Source organism: Sciurus vulgaris (genome assembly GCF_902686455.1).
Source record: "Sciurus vulgaris genome assembly, chromosome: 5".
In the NCBI taxonomy this organism is placed as follows: domain Eukaryota; kingdom Metazoa; phylum Chordata; class Mammalia; order Rodentia; family Sciuridae; genus Sciurus; species Sciurus vulgaris.
Window position 1 is genome coordinate 131595550 of NC_136465.1, and position 22594 is coordinate 131618143.

The 22594-nt window shown below is 37.0% G+C and overlaps 1 protein-coding gene and 1 pseudogene across 2 annotated transcripts; one reads left to right on the plus strand and one right to left on the minus strand.

Moving 5' to 3' along the window:
• The first annotated feature begins 1623 nt into the window (after nt 1-1623).
• Nucleotides 1624-22128, plus strand: CCT2 (chaperonin containing TCP1 subunit 2). Its single transcript, XM_079142214.1, has 16 exons — nt 1624-1785; nt 2735-2809; nt 2893-2958; nt 3644-3755; nt 4282-4358; nt 4459-4571; nt 5406-5608; nt 7164-7264; nt 7493-7620; nt 10335-10438; nt 13973-14092; nt 14451-14579; nt 14999-15102; nt 15703-15802; nt 18786-18927; nt 21855-22128. Exons 1-16 carry the CDS (start codon nt 1783-1785, stop codon nt 21883-21885), a joined length of 1608 nt encoding a protein of 535 aa, XP_078998340.1. The 5' UTR covers nt 1624-1782; the 3' UTR covers nt 21886-22128.
• On the minus strand, nt 7627-10253 carry LOC306662492 (small ribosomal subunit protein uS15m-like; annotated as a pseudogene). Its single transcript has one exon. The product of its transcript is annotated as a small ribosomal subunit protein uS15m-like (transcript).
• Nucleotides 22129-22594: the final 466 nt, after the last annotated feature.

Sequence of the window (22594 nt, forward strand, 5' to 3'; positions counted from 1 at the left end):
CCTTAGGAATAATTGTAATCAGGGTGAGAAGCTTTTTCTATACAGAATCAGATGGTAAGTATTTTAGGTTTTGTTTTTTGTTTTTGGTACTGGGAATTAAACTCTGTGGCATTCTACCATTAGGCCACATCCCCAGCCCTACTTTTGTATTTTATTTAGAGACAGGGTCTCATCCAGTTGCTGAGGATGGCTTTGAATTCCTGATCCTCCTTCCTCAGCCTCGGGATCCACTGAGATTATAGGCAGGTGGCACCGTGCCCACCTATATTTTAGGTTTTATGGACCCATACAGTTTGTCATACCTATTCAACTCATCATGTAATTCTGCCATTGTGCTGCCAGTTTAAAAATAAATGAGTATGCCTGTGTTCCAACAGCTTTATGAACACCAAATATGAATTTCATATAATTTTCAATGTGTCATGAAATGTTCTTTTTTTCTTCAACCACATAAAAACCATTCCTAGCTCTTGGGTCACACAAAAACAACTGACAGCTTGGATTCCACTCTGTATAGGTTGCTAACCCCCAGTGTATAAATGGGGGTAAAATCAACTACAAATTTTAAATACCTCTTAGTGTTAGCCACTGTCAAAATCCAGGCACTTGATAAGTTGTCAAAGGAAGAAAAGTGATAGAAAATTAAAATTTTAAAGCACATTTTTTTCTGGTCATTGTTGGGGGTCAACTTACAGAAAGCAAAAACACTATTTTTAGTAAACTGAAATATTTGGAATTTTGATCTCTATCAGAACATCACATTAAGAACATGAGTTATCCCTACTGTTGGAGGGGGAAAGAAATGAGTGAAATACACAACCTCCTGAAATTCGTAAAAAAGGCAAAGACAAGTAAACGTTTTGGCTGAGTTCCACGACCATGTCCTACTGGGCAGTCCAGTACAAATAGCATTTTAAAACTCCACAAAAGGAAAGGAAGTCTTCCCTTGTAATACTTAGCAAATAATTTTAAAAATTAAAATAACAATAAATATATAATTTAGTAATATGTCAATAAGTAGCACCCCTCCCCCAAAAAAGTTTAAAGTGGTTGCTTCTGGGAAGAGGAAATGATGAGAGAAGTAAATTGTTTTTCATTATTAGTATAAAATACTTAAAACTGTATATGTGACTTTAATCCAAATTTTTAAAGATTATTTTTATATTTTATAAAATATTTTATATTTTATATAAATATTTTTATATTTTTTAATTTTTATATTATTGGAGATTGAACCCCCCAAAGGCGCTCTACCATCGAGATACATCCCCCCGCCCTTTTTAAATTTTTAAGACAGGGCCTCGCTAAGTTGCCCAGGCTGGCCCTGGGCTGAGCCTTCTGCCTCAGCCTCCGGAGTCGCTGGGATTGTGGGCATGAGTCACGATGTCCGGTATAAAGATTAAATTTTAAAATAGAAAAATTAAAAATATGAAGTGGAACTCCGTTGCTATGGCACCTCCCACGGCGCGGCGTCTCTTTTGTTCTTCGGAGATTCGACTCCAAGTCGCCCCGCCCCTTCCTCGTCCGGAGCGGTTGGTGTTGCAGGGGCCGAGCCCGAACCGAGGCCCCGCCTTCCCAGTGAAGAGCTACGTTTCCGGTCGGTGGGGCTCCACTTAGAGATGCTCCGGCGGCGGCGGCGGCAGCGGCGGCAGGCCGTAGCGGTGCGCGGCAGGGCCCCGCCCCCTGCGATAAAGCGTTGTCGTCACTTCCTGCTTCCTCTTCCCTGCTAGCTGCCGGCGCGAGCTGTGAGGGATTTGCTCGCGTGCCGAACTCCTCGGAACCATGGTGAGCTTGGCCTCCTTCTCTCTACCTCCTATCGCTGTCCAAGCCCCGATGTGCCCCGCAACATCGCTGCTCCCTCCGTGTTCTCAGGGTCGCGGGCTGCCTATGTCTTGTCTTCTGGGCCCGCCGCACATGGCGCGGGTCGCGCGGCGTGAGGCCTGTGCGGGTTCAGCCGGTGGAGCCCTCCATGCGGGCGTGGAGGAGGAGTGGGCCTAATGCCGGCGTTCCTCTTCTGTCCGGCCTTTCTACAGTCGGGGACCACGGGACTCGGGCCTCATCCCCAGCGAAGAAATTTCTAGTGCCCGCACAGCACCGCCCTCCTGCTGGAGGCGGAGTCTGGAGGGCCGGGAAGGAGCCGCCCTTAGGGTGGAAGATGGAGGGCGCCCGCCCGGCGGTCGTCAAGCGAGTGGCCTCCAGTCTCTTACTGCTAGTCCTTAGGTTAATATTGTCGCTAGTTTTGCCCTACTGAGGTTCAGTCTCTCTGACATGTATTATTTATTCTTGGCGCTCTCCTGTAAGTCCTTGATGATGGATGCTTCATTGGGTTTGAAATTACTGTAAATGATTCTTTTTTTTTTTTGGTGCTGGGGATTGAACTCAGGGCCTTGTGCTTGTGAGGTAAGCACTCTACCGACTGAGCTATCTCCCCAGCCCACTGTAAATGATTCTTAAGATACCCACTACTAAATTCAGTGGAAGGCATCTAAATATATGTTGTTAAAGGGTATGAATATTCATACCGCGATGAAGCACACTTGTAATTCCAGTGGCTCTGGAGGCTGAGGCAGGAGGATCGCAGGTTCAAAGCCAGCCTCAGCAGTTTTAGAGATCCTAAGCAACTTGGTGAGATCCTGGTCAGAATGTAAAGGGGTGAGGATTGAACCTAGCGCCCCTGGTATAAAGGGGGAAAAAAAAAAGCATTGATATTCTTATTTATTCTTATTCTTTTTAGGCATCCCTTTCCCTTGCACCTGTTAACATCTTTAAGGCTGGAGCTGATGAAGAGAGAGCTGAGACAGCTCGTCTGGTAAGCCCATTCTGTCTCGTTCTTATAAAAATACAACATTTTATTCTGTGACCAAAATTTTTAACCTTTGATTTGTATTTCAGTCGTCATTTATCGGTGCCATCGCCATTGGGGATTTGGTAAAGAGCACTTTGGGACCCAAGGGCATGGTAAGAAAACTAGGAAATTTTTATTTTGTTTTTCTGTTTGTTTTTGAGATGGGGTCTTGAATTTTGTTCAGGCTGGCCACAAATGTAAGTTTTAATATTGTTTTAAGCTCTCATTGGAAATATAGTTAGTATCATTTTTTATGCCTTTTTCTTGATTAAGATTTAGCTTTTATAAGAGGTAAATATATTTTTTGTTAAGAACAAAAGACCTGGATCATTATCCCCAATTCCATGCCCTTCCCTAGTGGTGAGCAATATTTGGATGTTCATTTTCCCAGTATTTTCCTGATATGTTCTCATATAACATACATACATGCTGTTTTTGTATACTTTTTCTGTGCTTTTAAAAATTCCTTTCAGAGTAAATAGATATACCACCTCCTATTTGACTGTCAAATAGTATTCTGTAGCTTGGTTATAACTTCACTGATGGACACTTCTGTTTCCATTGTTTTCTCTCAGGAATGAAACAAATCTAGGGAGTTCTGACGAGTCTTGTGCTTCTACTGCTTCTAGGAATAGATAACCAAGATATGATAGTGGGGTGTGTGCTTTGGAAATGTTTAATGGCCAATAGCCATCCAAAGTGTTTACATGTCAGCAGAATATTGCATAGTATACTGATTGATTCATGCATTCTTGAAGATATGTATTTATATCTTAACTTGAAACGTGTTCTCTTTAGGACAAAATTCTTTTAAGCAGTGGACGAGATGCCTCTCTTATGGTAACTAATGATGGTGCCACTATTCTAAAAAATATTGGTGTTGACAACCCAGCTGCTAAAGTTTTAGTTGGTGAGTTTGAAGATAATACTGTTTGGTTAACATTTTGAAATAATGTTTTCTAATGGACTGTGTTGACTACTTTAATTGATATTATCACTTTTTAATTGACTATCACTATTAAAATACAGTTTTAGAAGTGCCATGTAATTGTTAGTGGTTATCTTAGTCCATTTTGTGCTCCTATAAGAGAAATCATAGACTGGGTAATTTATAAACAGTAGAAGTTTATTTGGCTCATGGGACTATAGGCTGGGAAATCCAAGGACTGGTAACCGTGTTTGGGCTTCCTTGCTGTGATACAACATGTTGGAAGGCATCACATGAGGGAGAGAAAAAGATTAGGGATTAAGTTTCTAACATATGAACTCTGGGGGTCATATTCATATCATAACAGTGATAAAACTTTGATTTCCAACCTAAAAGTTTCCCCAAATTTGTCAGATGAGGAGTCTTTGTTGGTGAGAATTAATGGGTAATGGATAATTTTGGATAACTTAATAAGCTACAGAGAAATAATTTTTAACACTTTTTCTAGATATGTCAAGGGTTCAAGATGATGAAGTTGGTGATGGCACTACCTCTGTTACTGTTTTAGCAGCAGAATTACTAAGGGTAAGAGAACTGAGAACTCTAACCTTACTGGTTTTTGGTACTATGGTTTTGAATAACAAGTAATTAAGCTGTTAATAACTATTATTTGTATAACTTATAGGAAGCAGAATCTTTAATTGCAAAAAAGATTCATCCACAGACCATCATTGCTGGTTGGAGAGAAGCCACAAAAGCTGCAAGAGAGGCTTTGTTGAGTTCTGCTGTTGATCATGGGTTGGTATATCAAAATACTACTGTTCTAAAATTTTAACCTGAAGAACACTGAAAAGAACATACGAGCATGATTCTGCTTCACCCCACCGAGCAGTCAAATCCCACATCTTCCAGAGACATTCACCAAAGTGAAAGTTTGTGTTTCTAGTCTGTTTATATATAATCAAAATAAACATGCAAAAAACCCCACTAAAACCCAAATACATTGTATAGAGGGTCTCTTGGTCTCTTTTTAACCTAGTCGGATAACAAGTGCATTTCTAGGTGTTGGTAGTCTCTGTAAACATTACTTTTAATAGAGTTACACATTTGTGTGTAGGACTAGTGCAATTCCTTAACCTATCTGTAATTGGAGATGTGTATTTTTGGTAATTTTTAGCTTTAAGATAACGTGACAAACTTATTACCCTGGAACTGTTTATAGAAATAAAATTGCTGGGTCCAAAGGTGAGTACTTGTTATAAGGCACTTTTATGTGCATTACCAAATAAATCTCCAGAAATTTTCTTTTACACTCCCAGTACACTAATTGTGTGATAATGCTGTTTCCCTATGTACTTGACAACATTTGATATCTTTTGTTTACTTCTTCCCCCATCCCTGTCCCTTTTGGCAGTTTGGTGGGGAAAACAGTATCCTTTAATTTACTTTGCTGGATTACTGGTGAGATTTAGTCCTTTCATGTGAATTTTGGAGACCTGACTGGCTAGAGTTAAAGTATCTATTGACTAAGGAACATCTAGATAAATTTTGAAAAGTAGGATTGTTTTCTTTTGGCTAACATTTAATAACGGACTTGGCTTTCTTTTTGTTTCTTTGTTTACTTTTACTTAGTTCTGATGAAGTTAAGTTCCGTCAAGATTTAATGAATATTGCAGGAACGACATTATCCTCAAAACTTCTTACTCATCACAAAGATCACTTTACCAAATTAGCTGTTGAAGCTGTTCTCAGATTGAAAGGTTCTGGTAATCTGGAGGCGATTCATGTCATCAAGAAGCTAGGAGGGAGTCTGGCAGATTCTTATTTAGATGAAGGTATGTATGAGTGTAAGATTTGGGAAAGAAGCTTGGATCAGCTTATGAAGGGCTGAATACTGAGTGAATCTTGTTTGTAGTTAATAAGGACTACACTTATTAGTGACACTTTACAGAGCTATAAAACTTAACTTTAGGGACATACACATTGGAACCATTTTTTCATTTTAATCTATTTGTTAAATATTGATAGTGTGCTTCATCTAAAACCATTCCCACATTTTTCTAATTTCTAGATTTCACTATATACCTTGAAATCATTTACAGTCTAATAAAGATAAATTGTAATTTTCTTTTGCAGGAAGTTAGCTACTCTCAGATAGCACTTTTTCTAGTAATACGTGTAATATACAGAGGGATCTGGTTAAGCCAGATCATTTTGTAGTCAGCAGATTACTGAGGATGAATTTTTATTTCTTATTTTAAGAAAATTCTTGAATTAACAAATAATCCTATGTGGTTTATGTCATGATAGGATTTTTTTTTTTTTTTTTAATATCAGGGATACAACCCAAGGGCATTTGATCACTGAGCTATAATCTCAGTCCTTTTTATTTTATGAGGGTTTTGCTAAGTTGCTGAGGCTGACCTCTGTCTTGGGGTTCTCCTGCCTCAGCTTCCTGAGTCACTGGATTATAGGCATATGCTACTGCCCGATAGACGATACAGCTTAGCTGAGTGTTACAAAGCATCCTCACATTGTATTCTCAAAATGGCATATAGAAGGTATAGACATTCTCTTATAGGGAAGAAAATCATTACTTTAAAAAATATATTTTTGGTTGCATCTTGTATGCAAGAACTGTGTAGTATTTTTTGTATGTAGAACTGTGTAGGACCTGATAAGTACTATTTTTGAATGTCTGTTGTCTGCTAGGCAGTGCAGTAGGAATTGTAGTCCTTTAGTCCTTGTGATGATGACTCATTGAGTGAATAGCTGAATAGAGCAGAAAACCCAATAAGGGAAAAGTTTCATACGCATTCAAAAGAAGCCTGGAAAGGTAAGCAGTACTGGGTTCTTATAATGGTACCAAATCTCCAAGGTTAGCTGGTATTTCGCATCTGATTCTATTTGACAGATGTGTATTTATGCTTAATTAACCATAAGCCAGTAAGCAGCAGGGACATGATTGGGCAAGTTTGTCCAACTCATTCATTGTCCATTATTTTCCATTTTACTACCAGCCTCAGTTTTTTTGAAAAGTTCAGTAATTTCTAGTAATATCCTCTGTATCTGAAGCTTTACGGCTTGTCTTCTTCTGGGTTGGTTTTAAGCTAATCAAAGTGAATTTAACCTGGTGATTTTACATTATAGTCCATGCATTCAGGTTTGTAGTACATGTCTGAAAAACAAAGTTTCAAAGTTTTAGGTTTACTTCTGTCTGGGCTGTGCTCTGATGTTTTCTGTAGTTTAACCCACTAAATTGATTTTTGTGATTATTTTTCTAATGGAATGGTTTGTGGGTTCTAGGAGCTTGATAAATTGTACTTAAATTTTTGAATTAGTCATTTCATGAATGCATGCAGCCTTTTAATACTATTATGTTTATTGTAGGCTTCTTACTGGATAAAAAAATTGGAGTAAATCAACCAAAGCGAATTGAAAATGCAAAAATTCTTATTGCAAATACTGGAATGGATACAGACAAAATAAAGGTATATAACTTTTTCTTGAAATTGTAATTGCTGGGTGCTATAAACTCAGGCTGGGAATCAGATGCACTGGAAAGCTTAAAATGTGTGTATGAATGTATACACATATATACATGCTTGTTGGTATGTTCATAAAAATGTTGAACTGTGCAGTGGGACTCTATTTAAGAGTAATAAAACTGATGCTGTGTTTAGGTACTGATGTGGTGTTTATGTTTGCCTTTGTTTTAGATATTTGGTTCCCGGGTAAGAGTTGATTCTACAGCAAAGGTTGCAGAAATTGAACATGCAGAAAAGGAAAAAATGAAGGAGAAAGTTGAACGTATTCTTAAGCATGGAATAAACTGCTTTATTAACAGGTCTGTGCTTGCTTGTGTTAATGATATTTGTAATCTAAGAAATGATTTTTTTTCCTTACCAAAATTATGGAAGAACTTTATATTGCATTACTTGTATTAAATGTTATTTAGAAACTATAGTATGTAATTATTTTTACTTTTGAATCTTTTTTGGTGCTGGGAATTGAACGCAGGAGCACTTTTATCACTGACCTATATCCCAGTCCTTTTTATTTTTATTTTGAGAAAAGTTCTTCCTGATTTGCTGAGAGTCTCACAAAGTTGTCTAGGCTGGTATTGAACTTGGGATCCTTCTGCCTCAGCCTCCTAGTTCTCTGATTATAGGAGTATACCACTATACCTAATTACAGTACATATTTTTAATAATACAGATTTTCATAATTAGTAAGATGTGGTTTACACACATTCCTAGCAGCATGTAAGTCACTCAGATTTTATCATGTACAGTAATCCCACCTGATCTGTGTTGGAAGTATTCTGAGGCCCCTAGAGGATGCTTGAAACTGGATAGTACTGAACCCTTTAGAATACTGTTTTTTTGTTTTTGTTTTTTTCTATACATATTTGGGGTGAAGTTTAACTTGTAAATTAGGCAGTCTGAGATTAACAACAATAATACAGCAATAATAAAATAGGACATTTAAACTATAGTGTCATAAAAAGTTATATGAAGGTGTTCTTGATTGCCTTCTCAATACTTCACTGTACTGTATTCATCTTTCTTGTGATGATGTGAGATGATACAGTGCCTCTGTGGTGAGATTAAGTGAGGTGAAAACAGACATTGTGCCTGTAATGTTTGACTGCTATGTAAAGGTTACTTATATAGAGATATCTTGATTGTTGATCTGATAACCTAGATGGCCACTAAGTGACTAAAGACAGGTAGAAAACAGTGAAGACATGGGACAAAGGGGTGATTTATGTTCTGGGCAAGACAAAGCAGGACAATGCAAGATTTAATAGTCTTGTTAAAAACCTTGCTTAAAACTAGGTTTTTTGGGGCTGGGATTGTGGCTCAGTGGTAGACCGTTTGCCTAGAATGTGTGGGGCACTGGGTTCAATCCCCAGCACCACATAAAACTAAACAAAATAAAGGTATTGTGTCCATCTGCAACTGAAGATATCTTGGGGGGGGGGAGGACTGGGGTTGTAACTCATTGGTAAAGTGATTGCCTAGCGTGTGTGAGGTACTAGGTTTGATTCTTAGCACCACATATAAATAAATTTAAAAAGGCCCATTGACAACTAAAAAATATATTTAAAAAAAAAAAAAAACTTATTTTTGGGCCTCAGTTGACCATGAGTAACTAAAGTGTGGAACAATGAAACCAGAGATAAAAATTCTTACAAATAGCTTTATTATGACTTTTAACATTTAAATTTTATTGCTCTAGATTACTAGGAGTTAAAGTATATGAACATCAATATGGTTTTTGATGCATTTCTGCTAATTTAGTTTCTTTCAGTGTTATGGGACCAGCTTATATAATCAATAACAGTACAATTAACACATTTTCTTTTTCTGTGTGTGTACTGGGAATTGAACCCAGGGGTGCTCAGCCACAGAGCTGTATTTTCAGCCCTCTTTACTTCTGAGATAGGGTCTCACCAAGTTGCCAAGGCTGGTTTTGAACTTGTGATTCTCCTATCTCAGCCTCCCGAGGTGCCACCATTACAGGCATGGGCTACCATGCCCAGCAAATTAACACATTTTGAATGATAGCATGGATGTGTTATTAGTAAATTTATTATATAGTTGAGAAATGGTAATTTGTTCTAATTTGCATGTCCGGTAAAAAATGTTTGCATTTCTTTTAGTCTAGTTTGAGAAGTAACAGTTTTGAGTATAATGGTTATTTTGTTTTTTGTTTCTTTTAATTTTGACAGTCTTTATTGGTTTTGAGTGCCTCTGTGCAGGCTTTGGAAAGGCTCTCTGGGTTCTCCTTTGTCTTGTTGTGGGGCTGCCATGGCTGCAGCTTATAAGATCCTTTTTTGTTTCTTCACTTTTTGTGCCTTCTGGAAAACTGGGAGGCACAAAGAGGGCCCTCTTGGCCATGAAGCGGAGGCGAGCAGTTTGGTAATAGAGACTGGGAAAGGTGTACTCACTCCCCAGCTCCCTGCATGTCTCCTCAAAGACATCATAGTTGGTCTTATGGAGGTTTTTTAGCATTTTTTCCTCTGGTCAGTACTTATCAGTAGATAGATGTGTGCTTTATCCTTTCGATGTTTCTTCATGTGTTCTTCAAATTGCAAATCTTGATGGTCAAGGCAACAATTCAAGCCTCCAGGGAACTGGTGTCTCAGGGTTTGCCACGACTTTGTTCATCAACTGTTGTTGCTTGATTTTTAGCTTCTCTTTCTGGATGGCCATTTCCAAAGACAAGTCTTTTCACAACATAATCAACCTTCTCAATTCTAGGGATGTTCTGGTAGTCTTTGAACAGCGTGGAAGGGGGTAGGTCATTGTCTTGCTTGGGCTGGACTGGCTTTTGGATGGCATATCCACGGGTCAGGCCCCACTGGTTGGAGTGAAGCCTGGCACCCCCTCCTCCCAGCAGGCCAGAGGCTGGGACCTGGGTCACTCCCTGGGTTCAAAGCAAACTCAGGGCCCTCCACATGGCCCTCAGCATGGTGACTTCTGACCCCCTGCACCGCAGCCACAGTTCCTTTTGCGGTACCAAGCATAATGTTCTTGTATGTTTTATTTGCAGGCAATTAATTTATAATTATCCTGAACAACTCTTTGGTGCTGCTGGTGTTATGGCTATTGAGCATGCAGATTTCGCAGGTGTAGAGCGCCTGGCCCTTGTTACAGGTATGGATAAAAGGCATTAATTTCTAATAATCATAACAGCCACTCTTAGATTTATTGAACATTACTATATGCAATTCATTGTTGAAAATATGAAGAAATCCCTGTAAGGAGTTTAGAATTTTAGGGTTATTCTGAAGTCTTAAGAGTTATTCTGGAATCTGACTTAAACTTGTGGATGTTTATAATTTAGTTTATTTATTTATTTGTTTGTTTTCTGTACCAGGGATTGAGCTGCATCCCCTGCAGCTCAATTTATTTTTAATTTTGAGTCAGGGTTTCCCTAAGTTGCTCAGGGCCTTTCTAAATTGTAGAAGCTAGCCTTGAATTTGCCATCCTCTTTCTCAGCCTCCCAAATTGCTGGGATTATAGGCGTGTGCCACCACACCCAACTAGTTACAGTGTTTTTAATACAGATTGAGTAATCTTTGTCTGAAATGCTTGGGACTTAGAAAGGCTTTGGATTTGGGATATTGTTTTTTTTTTTTTTTTTTTTTTTTAACTTTTTCTTTTTTTCTTTTTTTTTATTGTAAACAAATGGGATACATGTTGTTTCTCTGTTTGGGATATTGTTTTTTGATTTGGGAATACTTGCATATACATAATGAGATAACTTGAGGATGGGACCCAGTTGTAAACATGAAGTTCATTTGTTTTATGTACATTCTGAAGGAAATTTTATACAATTTTTTTAGTGCATCTCTGATCCATCACATAAGATCAGGTGGGAAAATTTGCATTTGTGCTGTTGTGTTCATGTTCAAAATTTATATTTTGAATTAACATCTAATTTAGGAATGTTTAACCTGTATGTCAAGTTATATAAAGTTTACCATGGCTGCAGATTTCTCTTTGTTGGTGTTATTGTTCTAAAGATACTGAATTTTTCTCAACAGTTTACAAGACAAATTTTCTAAATATAGTCTAAACAAACTAGAGCTTTAGAAAGGAGTAGGACATGGTGGTGCATGCCTGTGATCCCAGCAGCTCTGTAATCCCAGCAGCTCAGGAGGCTGAGACAGAGGGATTGTGAGTTCAAAGCCAGCCTTAGCAAAAAGGCAAGGCTGCTAAGCAATTCAGTGAGAGACTGTCTGAATAAAATACAAATAGGGTTGGGGATGTGGTTCAGTGGTTGAGTGCTCCTGAGTTCAGTCCCTGGTACCAAGAAAAAGAACAAAAAACAAAAAAATTGAGTCTTTTAAGTCTTTCTGTTGCTTAATGAGTAGTTGAATGCTTTGTATTCTATGTAATACAGTTACAATAGTAATCTTTAATGAACACTTTGTTCTGGAGAGTGAAGTATTGGTACTTTTAATTTTTAAAATTTTCTGAAAGTAATAAATGTTGAATAAGTGAAACAGTTCAGCAATATATGATGAAAGTATACACTTAACATCCTTCAGTGGAGGTTTGAATGATATGATCCCAGATGTGTCAAATAGAAATTGTGTTTACAAATCAGGTAGTGATGTGTGTCTTCTTGTTTGTTTTTTGTTGTAATAATTAGTGGTTACTAAGTAACCCTAGAAAAACCAAGTTTATCATCTGAATTTCATTTGGATCCAATAAATAGGTTGGAAAGTTGGTTTGGAGTTTGAGAATTGAGAAGACTTGGGTGTAGGAAATTTCAGTTTGGAAATGCAATAAATACTAGAAGAAATTAATGTATTAACATTTGGAAAGTAGATATCATCTCATCTCAGAGTAAATCCCTTGTTCTTCCTTCCCTTTCTCCTCCCTCCCTTCCTGATTGTGGATATTGAACCCGGGGCCTCACACATGCTAGGTACGTGCTCTTAACGCTGAGCTGCATCCCCAGCTTTTTATTCTTTATTTTGAGAAAGATCACTAAGTTGCTGGGCCTGGCCTCTAATTTGCAATCCTTCTGCCTCAGCCTTTCTGATGAAGACATAAAAAATGTGGATGGGGTTGGGTATATAGCTCAGTTGGTAGAGTACTTACCTTGCAAGCACAAGGCCCTGTGTTCAATCCCCAGTATCGCAAAAAAAAAAAAATATGTATGGATGATATCACAATTCATAGGACAAATTAATATCATAAGGACTTAGTGCCTGAAATTATCATATACATCCAGTAGAAAATTTATTGCCCTAATAAGCACAATAATTCTGGCTGTGAAATTGACCCCATGGTAGGTGCTAAGTTGTTGTCAATGTGTGTGAAATTGGTTATTGCAAATGTCAAGAAATGTCTCAAGCAGATGAAGTGAATGTCACCAAAAGTAAAGTTAAATTTATTTTTGTTTGTGATGTCCCAGATTTTAATTGTCTCACATTTGTAATACAAGCAGTCTCAAGGATTGTCAACCAAAAGTAAAGAGATTATACAGATCATGAGTATAAATTCGTAGAATTTAGAACAGTCTTCATGGTAAAATAAGATAATAGCATTGCTGATCATGGTAGCACATGCCTGTTATCCCAATGATTAAGGAGTTTGCGGTAGGAGGCCAGCCTCAGCAACTTAGCAAGACCTTGTCTCAAAAAATAAAAAGGTCTAGGGATGTAACTGTGGTAAAATGCTCCTGGTTCAATCCCTGGTATCCCAGCCCCCTGCCCTAAAAAAAAGTAACAGCATTTATTAATCAGAAAATTCATTCCCCAAAAATAGGAAAAGATGGTTTGATAATACATTAAATTCACATTATTAAAAGGGAAGGAAAACAATTAGAAAAAAAGAATTTTGATATGGAAACTTAACTTGCTTTGATCAGAAACAGAAAAAGAAGTAGCTGAATGGTTAAATTTATAGAGCATGGAAGATGGAGGTTAGCTAGAAATAAAAATAAGACATAAGAACTAGAAGGAATTCACTCTTGATACCTCAGTTTTGCTTTGGGAAATTCTCAGTATGCGTTTCTCCTTTTTCTAGGTTTTACTGGGACTTTCTGGTTATTTTCAATTATTGTGAAAATTTAGAGCTATCAAGTATTTGTCACCACAATAGGACTGGTTAGAGGTTTTTGTTGTGTTCTGAGAAATTGTTTAGTATTCTAGATTGGATTAATAAAAGAATTGGAATTTAAATTCAGACTTAAGGGTAAATGTTTTTAACTTAAAGATAAATGATTTAACCTTTGGGGAATAGTATCCACATTATGCATACAGGTCTGAAGCTAGACTACTTGGATATGAATCCTAGCTTCAGTTTGTACTAGCTGTGTAACCTTATATAAATCACTAAACCTTTGTCCTTTTTTGGGGTTTCGTTTGTTTATTTATTTGTGGTGCTGGGGATCAAACCCAGGGCCTCACACATGCCAGGCAAGTGGTCTACCATGAAACCACATCACCAGCTCTCTGCCTGTTTTTTGCCATGTGCAAATCAGATAATTCACCTTTAGAATACAGTAGATGTGAGGAACCAATCTACATGAAGTACTTAAAAGAGCAACTGGCATATGTAGTAAGCAGTTTTTAAAATGTAGTTAATATGTTATTAATATATCTGCTACTGTTTGTTAGAATACAGAAATTTTAAACCTATCTTGCATCAAATTTATGTTTATGTTCGTAGGTGGAGAAATTGCTTCTACCTTTGACCACCCAGAACTGGTGAAGCTTGGAAGTTGCAAACTTATTGAGGAAGTCATGATTGGAGAAGACAAACTCATTCACTTTTCTGGGGTTGCCCTTGGTGAGTTATTAGAGTTATTATGTAGCTTGTGGTTCCTAAATCCTTGCTAGGCTACATTGAAGTGAAAAAAGTTACATACTAGGAATATGATGTCTTGTAATTCTTAACTTTTGAAAAGGCATATTTTGAAGTAAACATTGTATTTATTGTACCTTTGTGAAGAATGCATATTCAGCATAGTTTTCTTGATAACTTAGAATCATTATGAGCATAGGAAAGAAAATGTGTAATAGGAGAATATATCAGCTTTCAAAATCCAAGAATATAAAGAACACCTATATAAATAATAGTGGGCATACTGGTGTGTTTTATGACTAATTTGTCACTATGACATAAGAATATTATGTTTTAATTTTAGGTGAGGCTTGTACCATTGTTTTGCGTGGTGCCACTCAGCAAATTTTAGATGAAGCAGAAAGATCTTTACATGATGCTCTTTGTGTTCTTGCCCAAACTGTAAAGGATTCTAGAACAGTTTATGGAGGAGGTAAGCATTTGGAAAATATTAAACACTTCTATTTCTTAAAGTACAGTATGGTTCATAAGTGGTTTTATTGGTTCTAAGGAACCAATAAATATTGTCTTTGCACTTATGGTTTTTTTTTTTTTTTTTTTCTCATTTCCCCTTGCAATACTGGCAGTTGAACCCAGAGGTACTGTACTGCTGAGCTATATCCCCATCCCTTTATTTTTTTTGAGACAGGATTTCTTTGTGTGCCAAGCTGGCCTTTAACTTGTGATCTTCCTGCTTCAGCCTCCAAAGTTAGGTGGTTTTTACAGGCATGCAGTGTTGTGCCTGGCCTTTGCACTTATTTTAAAGTGCTTGACAGTGTCTGAAAAAGGAAGTCAATAATTTAGCGCCATGAAGATAAATTGGTGATATTTTAATGGAATTTTTATTTGTAGGCTGTTCTGAGATGCTGATGGCTCATGCTGTGACACAGCTTGCCAGTAGAACACCAGGCAAAGAAGCTGTTGCAATGGAGTCTTATGCTAAAGCACTGAGAATGGTGAGCTACTAAAAATGAGAAATTTCAACTTAAATTTTGTGGCTATTGATGTTTTAAAATGAACACATTTTACATCCAAGACAATAAAATAAATGGTCACTGCCTTGGCTTTGTTTTTTTTTTTTTTTTTTTTTTTTTTACGTTGTAGTTGGACATAGGACGTTTATTTTATTTATTTATTTTTACATGGTGCTAAGGATCAAACCCAGTGCCTCATATGTGCTAGGCATGCTACAACTCCAGCCCCTGCCTTGGCTTTAAGAATATGAATTAGTTCACACTATTTTCAAATTTGATTCTGGATTTTTTTTTTTTAATTTAAATTTTAATTTTTTTGGTTGTTGATGGACTTTTATTTTATTCATTTATTTATATGCAATGCTGAGGATTGAACCCAGTGCCCTGCACATGCTAGGGAAGTGCTCTACCACTGAGCCACAAACCCAGCCCCTGATTCTGGATTTTATACTCTTCATAAGCAATGACTAACAGAAAGCAGATTTTACATTGTTTCTATGTACAGTTTTTAAAAGCTACCTTTCTAAATAGCAGTAAATTTATGTTTTTTTATAAAGTTAATTTATCTTCTTCATTTCATAGTTGCCAACCATCATAGCTGACAATGCAGGCTATGACAGTGCAGATCTGGTGGCACAACTCCGAGCTGCTCATAGTGAAGGCAATATAACTGCTGGACTGGGTAAGAAATATGTGGCACTTTGTAGTGTTGACAAAAATGTTGATCTCAAGTTTTTTTCTTTTTTTGGAAGAAAAAGAAGTTTGCATGATAACTGTATAAGATTCCTTTTTCTTTTTGTAACTTATATATGCTGGGGAAGTGTTTTAACTTCATATTATCAGTATTACCCTAGGAAGTGTAAAACTAGTTAGAAGATTGATAACTAGGTTAGTATATAATGATGCATAAATAATGCGTATATTCTGAAATAAGTGTAAATTCTTTTCTCTTCCGCCCTCTTTCTTTTGATATTAGAGATTGAACCCAGGGCCTTGTACTTGTTAGGCAGGTATTCTACCACTTAGCTATATCCCCAGCCCATCTACTGTAATTTCTTAAAATAGAATCAATGTTATATAATATACACAATACCTATATGTGTGGTGTGTGTGTGTGTGTGTATAAAATCAACGATATAGGGAGTTAACTCAAGGGCACTTAACCACTCAGTCACATACCTAGTCTTTTATTTTAATTTTAAGACAGGGTCTCATTCAGTAGTTGCTGAGGGTCTTGCTAAGTTGCTGAGACTGCTGAGGGTCTTGCTAAGTTGCTGAGACTGATCTTGAATTTGTGATCCACCAAATTTGCTGGGTTTCTAGGAGTGTGCCACCATTTCAGCTAACTCCTAATTTTATAGTAAACTCAGACATTCTTGAAAGCAGATCTTTAATCCATAGATAAAAGTGGCCAACAAGGCAGATTTAATTCAGATTAAAATTTTCTAATAAGCTCTACAGCGCATTATGGGAACAGTCTTAAGGTATATAATCCTATGATTAAATAAGAGCCAGTTAGGGCTGGAATTGTGACTCAATGGTAGAGCGCTCACCTGGCATGTGTGAGGTCCTGGGTTTGATCTTCAGCACCACATATAGAATTTAGAAAGTCATTTTAAAAAAAGGCCAATTAATTATCTGTCTGACAAACAATGAAAGATTGAGTAGGTGACTTATAAATTTTTTTCCAGGTCTTAAGACTCCATAGTAGTTAGCAATAAGCAAATTTTCTGCAATAATTTTATATGGGTATAGGTAAAGAGAGAAGATTAATTTAAGTGACCTAGTGTTATGTATAATTTTTCTTATTTTGAGACCTCCTAAGTTGCTCAGGCTGGCCTCGAACATGCCATCCTTGTGCCTTGGACCTCTTGAGTCGGTGGAATTACATGTATATGCCACTGCACCCAGGAGTCATTGACATTTGATCTTCCACCCCCGTTTGTGGTACTGGAACCTAAGGTCTCATACATTCGAGGCAAAGCACTCTGCTACTGGGCTACATCCCTAGCCCTCGCTATATTTTTAAATTGGTAGTTTATATATAATTCAAAAAAAATTTTAGATGTTGATAGACATTTATTTTTATTTATTTATATGTGGTGCCGAGAATTGAATCCAGTTCCTCACACATGCTAGGCAAGTGCTCTACCACTGAGCCACATCCCCAGTCCCAGGTACTTTATAATAGTGGGATTATTTGTTACATATTCATGTGCACACAGTTGATGATGTATTACCTTGCCTTTCCCTTTCTGCCTGCCTCCCTTGGTCCCCTTCCTTTACATTACTGTACCAATTGTCTGGTCTAATGGATATGGAGAATAAAAAGATCCCCAAGATAATGGGACCTGGGTAAAGGGAGTGAAAAATGAAGGCTGTGTACTGAACAGCCTTCATCTCCCAGGACAAATGTTTACCAGCCGTCAACCAGATGCACATAGGGAGAAAGTGTTTTACCACCCTTAAAGGAAGCAGTCTCTGGGGGGTTGGTTAATGTCATCAAAAGTAAACTCTCTTCAAACACTGTCTGCAGACCCTGACCACAGGCTTTTGCATATCTAAGCAAACTGATGTATGTTCACTAGACTACCCCTCAAAATAACCTATATAAACCCAGTCCTTTTCTTTGTTTGGGGGCTCCCTTTCCACCAAGGAAACTGAGTTCCACGACGCCATTTCTATCCCTGAACTCCTGTTCCTGTATGAGACTTCATTCCTGAATGAAAGAGCTGATGCGTGGAGTTTGCACTCTGTTCCAGTCTCTCTTTTTGTGCTAACATGGTCTCCCTTCTGTTTTCATAAGCTCTAACACACACACACACACACACAAATACCTTTTTTTTTTTTCTTCCACATATGAAAGAAAATATAGAACCCTAGGCGTTTTGAGTTTAACTTATTTCACTTCACATGATGTTCTCAGATTCCATTCATTTACCTACAAATTCTTTATGGTTGAGTAAAATTCCATTGTTAAATGTACTATATTCTTTTTATCTAGTCATCTGTTAATGGATACCTAGGCTGGTTTCATAATTCAACTCTTCTGCTATAAACATGGGTATGTCTGTTGTTAGATCTTTTAACTTTTTAAAAAAAAATTTTTTTTACTTGTGGATGGACATGATACCTTTATTTTTTTTATGTGGTACTGAGAAACGAACTCAGTGCCTCACATGTGCTAGGCAATCACTCAACCACTGAACCACAACCCCAGCCCTACATCTTTTATTTATTTATTTATTTATTTATTGTGGTGCTGGGGATTGAACCCAGGGCCTTGTGCATGCTAGGCAAGTACTCTACCTATTGAGCTATATCCCCAGCTGTAGATCTTATGTTTTGATTTTATTTTATTTTATTTATTTTTATTTTTTTGCAGTGCTAAGGATTGAACCCAGGGCCTTGTGCTTGCAGGGCCAGCACTCTACCAACTGAGCTATCCCAGCCCTCTTTTTAATTTTTAAAACGGCTTTTCTGAGTTTTTTTATGGACTAATTTGCTAATAACTACATCAGGTAGTTGGGTGTTATAATCTTAGAATTTTTTGTTTGTTTGTTTTTTTTTTTTAGAAGACTCAGGTTCTACTTTATTTGTTATAAGTTATTAGGGATGTTTTGATACCTTAGTTGTTAAACCAAGTAAATACCTTTTCTTTGCAGATATGAAGGAAGGTACCATTGGAGATATGGCAATATTGGGCATCACAGAAAGTTTCCAAGTGAAGCGACAAGTTCTTTTGAGTGCAGCTGAAGCAGCAGAGGTGATTCTACGTGTGGACAACATAATCAAAGCAGCACCAAGGTCAGAGCACTTCTAGTTCCTAAAAAATTACTATCACTGAGACAAGTAGAGCATTATTTACTTGATTTAATTATAGTTAATGGGACGTGGAGACATTTTTGCCTAGATAAAAGTACTACATGAGTTATTTAAAATATAGTCTCAATTTTTAAGATTTTTTAAGTCAGGAAAGCTTTGGGTGAAAGAGACATGGACAACCATGGTAGCTCTCAGAATTGAAAGAGCACATAAAGAGCCAGACTTGGAAAGGTCAAATATCAGGGAGCTTGGTGGCTGAGGATGGCGGTGTTGAAATAACCCTTTTTAAAAAAAATTTTTACCAGCTTCATTGTTTTCTGTCCTGGATACACTTCTGTTTAGACATTTTTAAAGCACACATTGTATAAGGTTTCTCTACAGGTCTTATTCTGGCAACTTAAATTGTTCTAAAATTTCATTCACAGAAATAGTTAAGTGAAAGCTGGGCACAGTGGTTTTACTTGTAATCCTGGTGACTCAGGAGGCTAAGGCAAGAGGAGTGCAGATTTGAGGTCAGCCTCAGTAACGTAGCAAGGATCCTGTCTCAAAAATAAAAAAGGACTGGGAGGTAGTTCAGTGATTAAAGTGCCCCTGAGTTCCCTCCCCAGTATTACCACTCCCCCCCCCCCCCCCCCCAAAAAAAAGGTTAACTGAAAATGAAGGTTCAGTTAATGATTTTCATTTGCCTCTTAGTAGTTATTAGTCATTCATTTTTACTGTTAGAATTGATTCAAAGAGATGGGAAAGTATGGTAGTTTGGACCAGGAAATTGTGGTGAAAGTGATGAAGGGATTGATTATGGATGTATTTTGAAAGTAGAACCAGTACGCTTTAATTATGTGTTGGATGCAGGGTGTGAGAGAAAAGAGAATTAAAAGTGTTTCAAGGATTTTTGCCTGAAGAAATGGGTTTCTTTTGTCTAAATGCAAAGGCTCTGAGAGAAAGAGGGAAGGAATATAGGGGTTTCTGTTATGGACATGTAGGTGTCTGTTGATAATGAAGTTAAGATAGTTGAATCTGTAGTCTAGGGGATAAATCTGAGATGTGGTTGTAAATTTAGGGGTTGTCAGCCTATATGTGGTAAAGCCAGATTGCTTGAGCCTCTACAAGTGAATGTTGTAAAGAAGGAAAGGGTTATTAAGGACTGAGTGCTGGAGACTCCTATAATAAGTTTGGAAAGATGCAGAGCATCCAACAGAGGACATCAAGAAGGAATGTACAAATGTAGAAAATTGTTAATCCTGGGTAAAGTGTGGGAGGTTTTGTTATAAAATCTGCTTTTATTTACATTTGAAACTTTTTCATACTAAAAAATTTTAAAAATAGATTGAGAGGGATGCCACTTCAGGAGGACAACCAAGGGAATTTGTATCTCAGTAACCAAAAGAAGAAGTTAAGTGGGAGAGGTTTAGTAGAGAGGTAATCATATGCAGAAGAGAAAAACTTTCCACTAAGTAGGTCTAGAGGAAGAATTGGTTTTATATAAAAGCATAATGGAATTTGATTATTGGAACTGAAGGGAAGTTGTGAGAACATGATTTTTAAAATTAAACCCTTGGAAGAACTAATTTATGAGGAATTTCTTCATGTAGAACCTTGTAGTTCTCATTTCTTTGACTTTCTTCTACGAAGGGCAGCCATCCAGTTACTGTTAGAGGAAGGAAAGAGTAAAAGTAGTGATTTGAATATGGAGAAAAAAGATGAGCTGTGGTATTTAAGTCTACTCTGGTGTAATGGGAAGAAGATTGCTACAACATTTAGAAGTGCTGTATTGTGCTAATGGTTTTAGCAGGATAAGTTAATGGGGAATATTCTATATTTTGAAAACTGAGGGAAGAAGTGGACAGTATTTTCTTGGACACAGTACCATCAAAGACAATTAAATGCCATTAACTTTCTGATAGAGGGGCAAGATCACAGCCATACCTTATCCTTAGAAATCTTCACAATAACTCAACCACATTTGAAATATGTATTTTTGCAGTAAAGGAACATGAATAATTTTTATTCAACTCAGCCTTGCCAAACTTTGTGAACTCATTTTTTGTATTTCTTCCTTTCTTTTTTTTTTTTTTTTTGCAGTGCTGGGGATTGAACCCAGGGCCTCGTGCTTGCAAGGCAAGCACTCTACCAGTGTGCTATATTCCAGCCTTTGTATTTTTTTCTTAACCCTCAACAGAACTCGCTTCTCAGATTAGTGCCCAGTGATAACTGGTTAATAATTTTTTTTTTACATTGATTAGGAACCTAGTTTCCCCTTAAACTACTGAGGGTGAAAAATGTTTATTTGACATGAGGAATATTTTTGGCATGCTGAAGTGAATAACCCTACCCAAGGTCCAGAGGATTTTTATCTAGAATCTTCAGTGTCCTGTTGTTTCACAAACTTCTGGTTAAAAGTAATTGTCTGGGCTGGGGTTGTGGCTCAGAGGTAGTGCACTTGCCTAGCTTGCATGAGGCCCTGAGTTTGATCCTCAGCACCACATAAAAATAAAGGTATTAAAAAAAAAAGTAATTGTGTCTAATATAGTAAAATTACCTAACATATATATTAGTTAAAAAAAAAAAAAACAAATCAGGATTAACCTTTTTTTCTGAACGATTTTTTAAATTTGTTTTTTAGATATACGTGACAGTAGAGTGTGAAGAATGTATCTTAAGTAGGGTGTTTGGATGAGAAGTTGAAAACTAGCAAATATCAACAGGCCTTCACATTCCACAGATTTTCTAATGTCCTCTGATAACATGGTACTTGAATGTTAGAGGTAGAAACATCCTTTGTAGGAAATTTGAGTTGTAATGGTTTTAATAAAATTAAAATTCCAATTGTCCATCTTAAGCATTAAACTTTGGTTAACATCAGGTTTTTCACCATTGACATTTTTTTTAACTTTTTTTTTTCCTTACAGGAAACGTGTCCCTGATCACCATCCCTGTTAAGCATTCCCATATGCTGTTGATCTCTGGACCAGTTGGTAGCAAAGTTCTGTTTGAAAGACTTCAACCTTTTGAAGAAAACTGTGGAATCAGTGGCTGTCTGTGCCCATTATATCCTTAAATTCAAATATTAGCTGACCTTCTGTTTTAACATGGGTCTAATTTATTTGCTGTTTCATTTTCCATACAATTTAGTTGATTTTAAAAAATTCATTTCTCAGTGTGCATTAAATTTTTGAACATTTACTTCTTATGTCTTATGATCTGTGTGTACCCTGTTTGAAATATGCTTAATGGAAGTGAATGATTGATCCAGCTTAATTAATGATTAACCTAGCATGCATAGGCCCTGGATTTGATTCTACAGTACCACAAAAACTAAAAAAGACAAAGTCCTTAATGATTGATCTTATTTATTCTTTCTCTTTAAAATTTTTTTCCCGAGTACTGGAGATTGAATCCAGGAGTAACTTTACCACTGAACTACACCTCCAGTTCTTTTTTATCTTGAGACAGGCTCTCACCAAGTTGCTGAGTTTCTTGCTGAGTCATTGAGATTTTCTTCAAGTAGCTGGGACTATAGGTGTGTGCCATTGTGCCTGACTTTGAAACTTAATACCAAGGAATAGTCACATTTTTAAATGCTTTGGTGATTTTGTGATTTCTAGAATAACGGAAAGGGCAGAGAATATTCACTTATAAATTTAAAAAT

What these genes read in the sequence shown, in the direction of transcription:
- CCT2 (XM_079142214.1), top strand. An exon ending in CTTTGGGACCCAAGGGCATG is followed by an intron (nt 2,959 to 3,643) that starts GTAAGAAAACTA and finishes TGTTCTCTTTAG; the next exon opens with GACAAAATTCTTTTAAGCAG. An exon ending in ATAATCAAAGCAGCACCAAG is followed by an intron (nt 18,928 to 21,854) that starts GTCAGAGCACTT and finishes TTTTCCTTACAG; the next exon opens with GAAACGTGTCCCTGATCACC.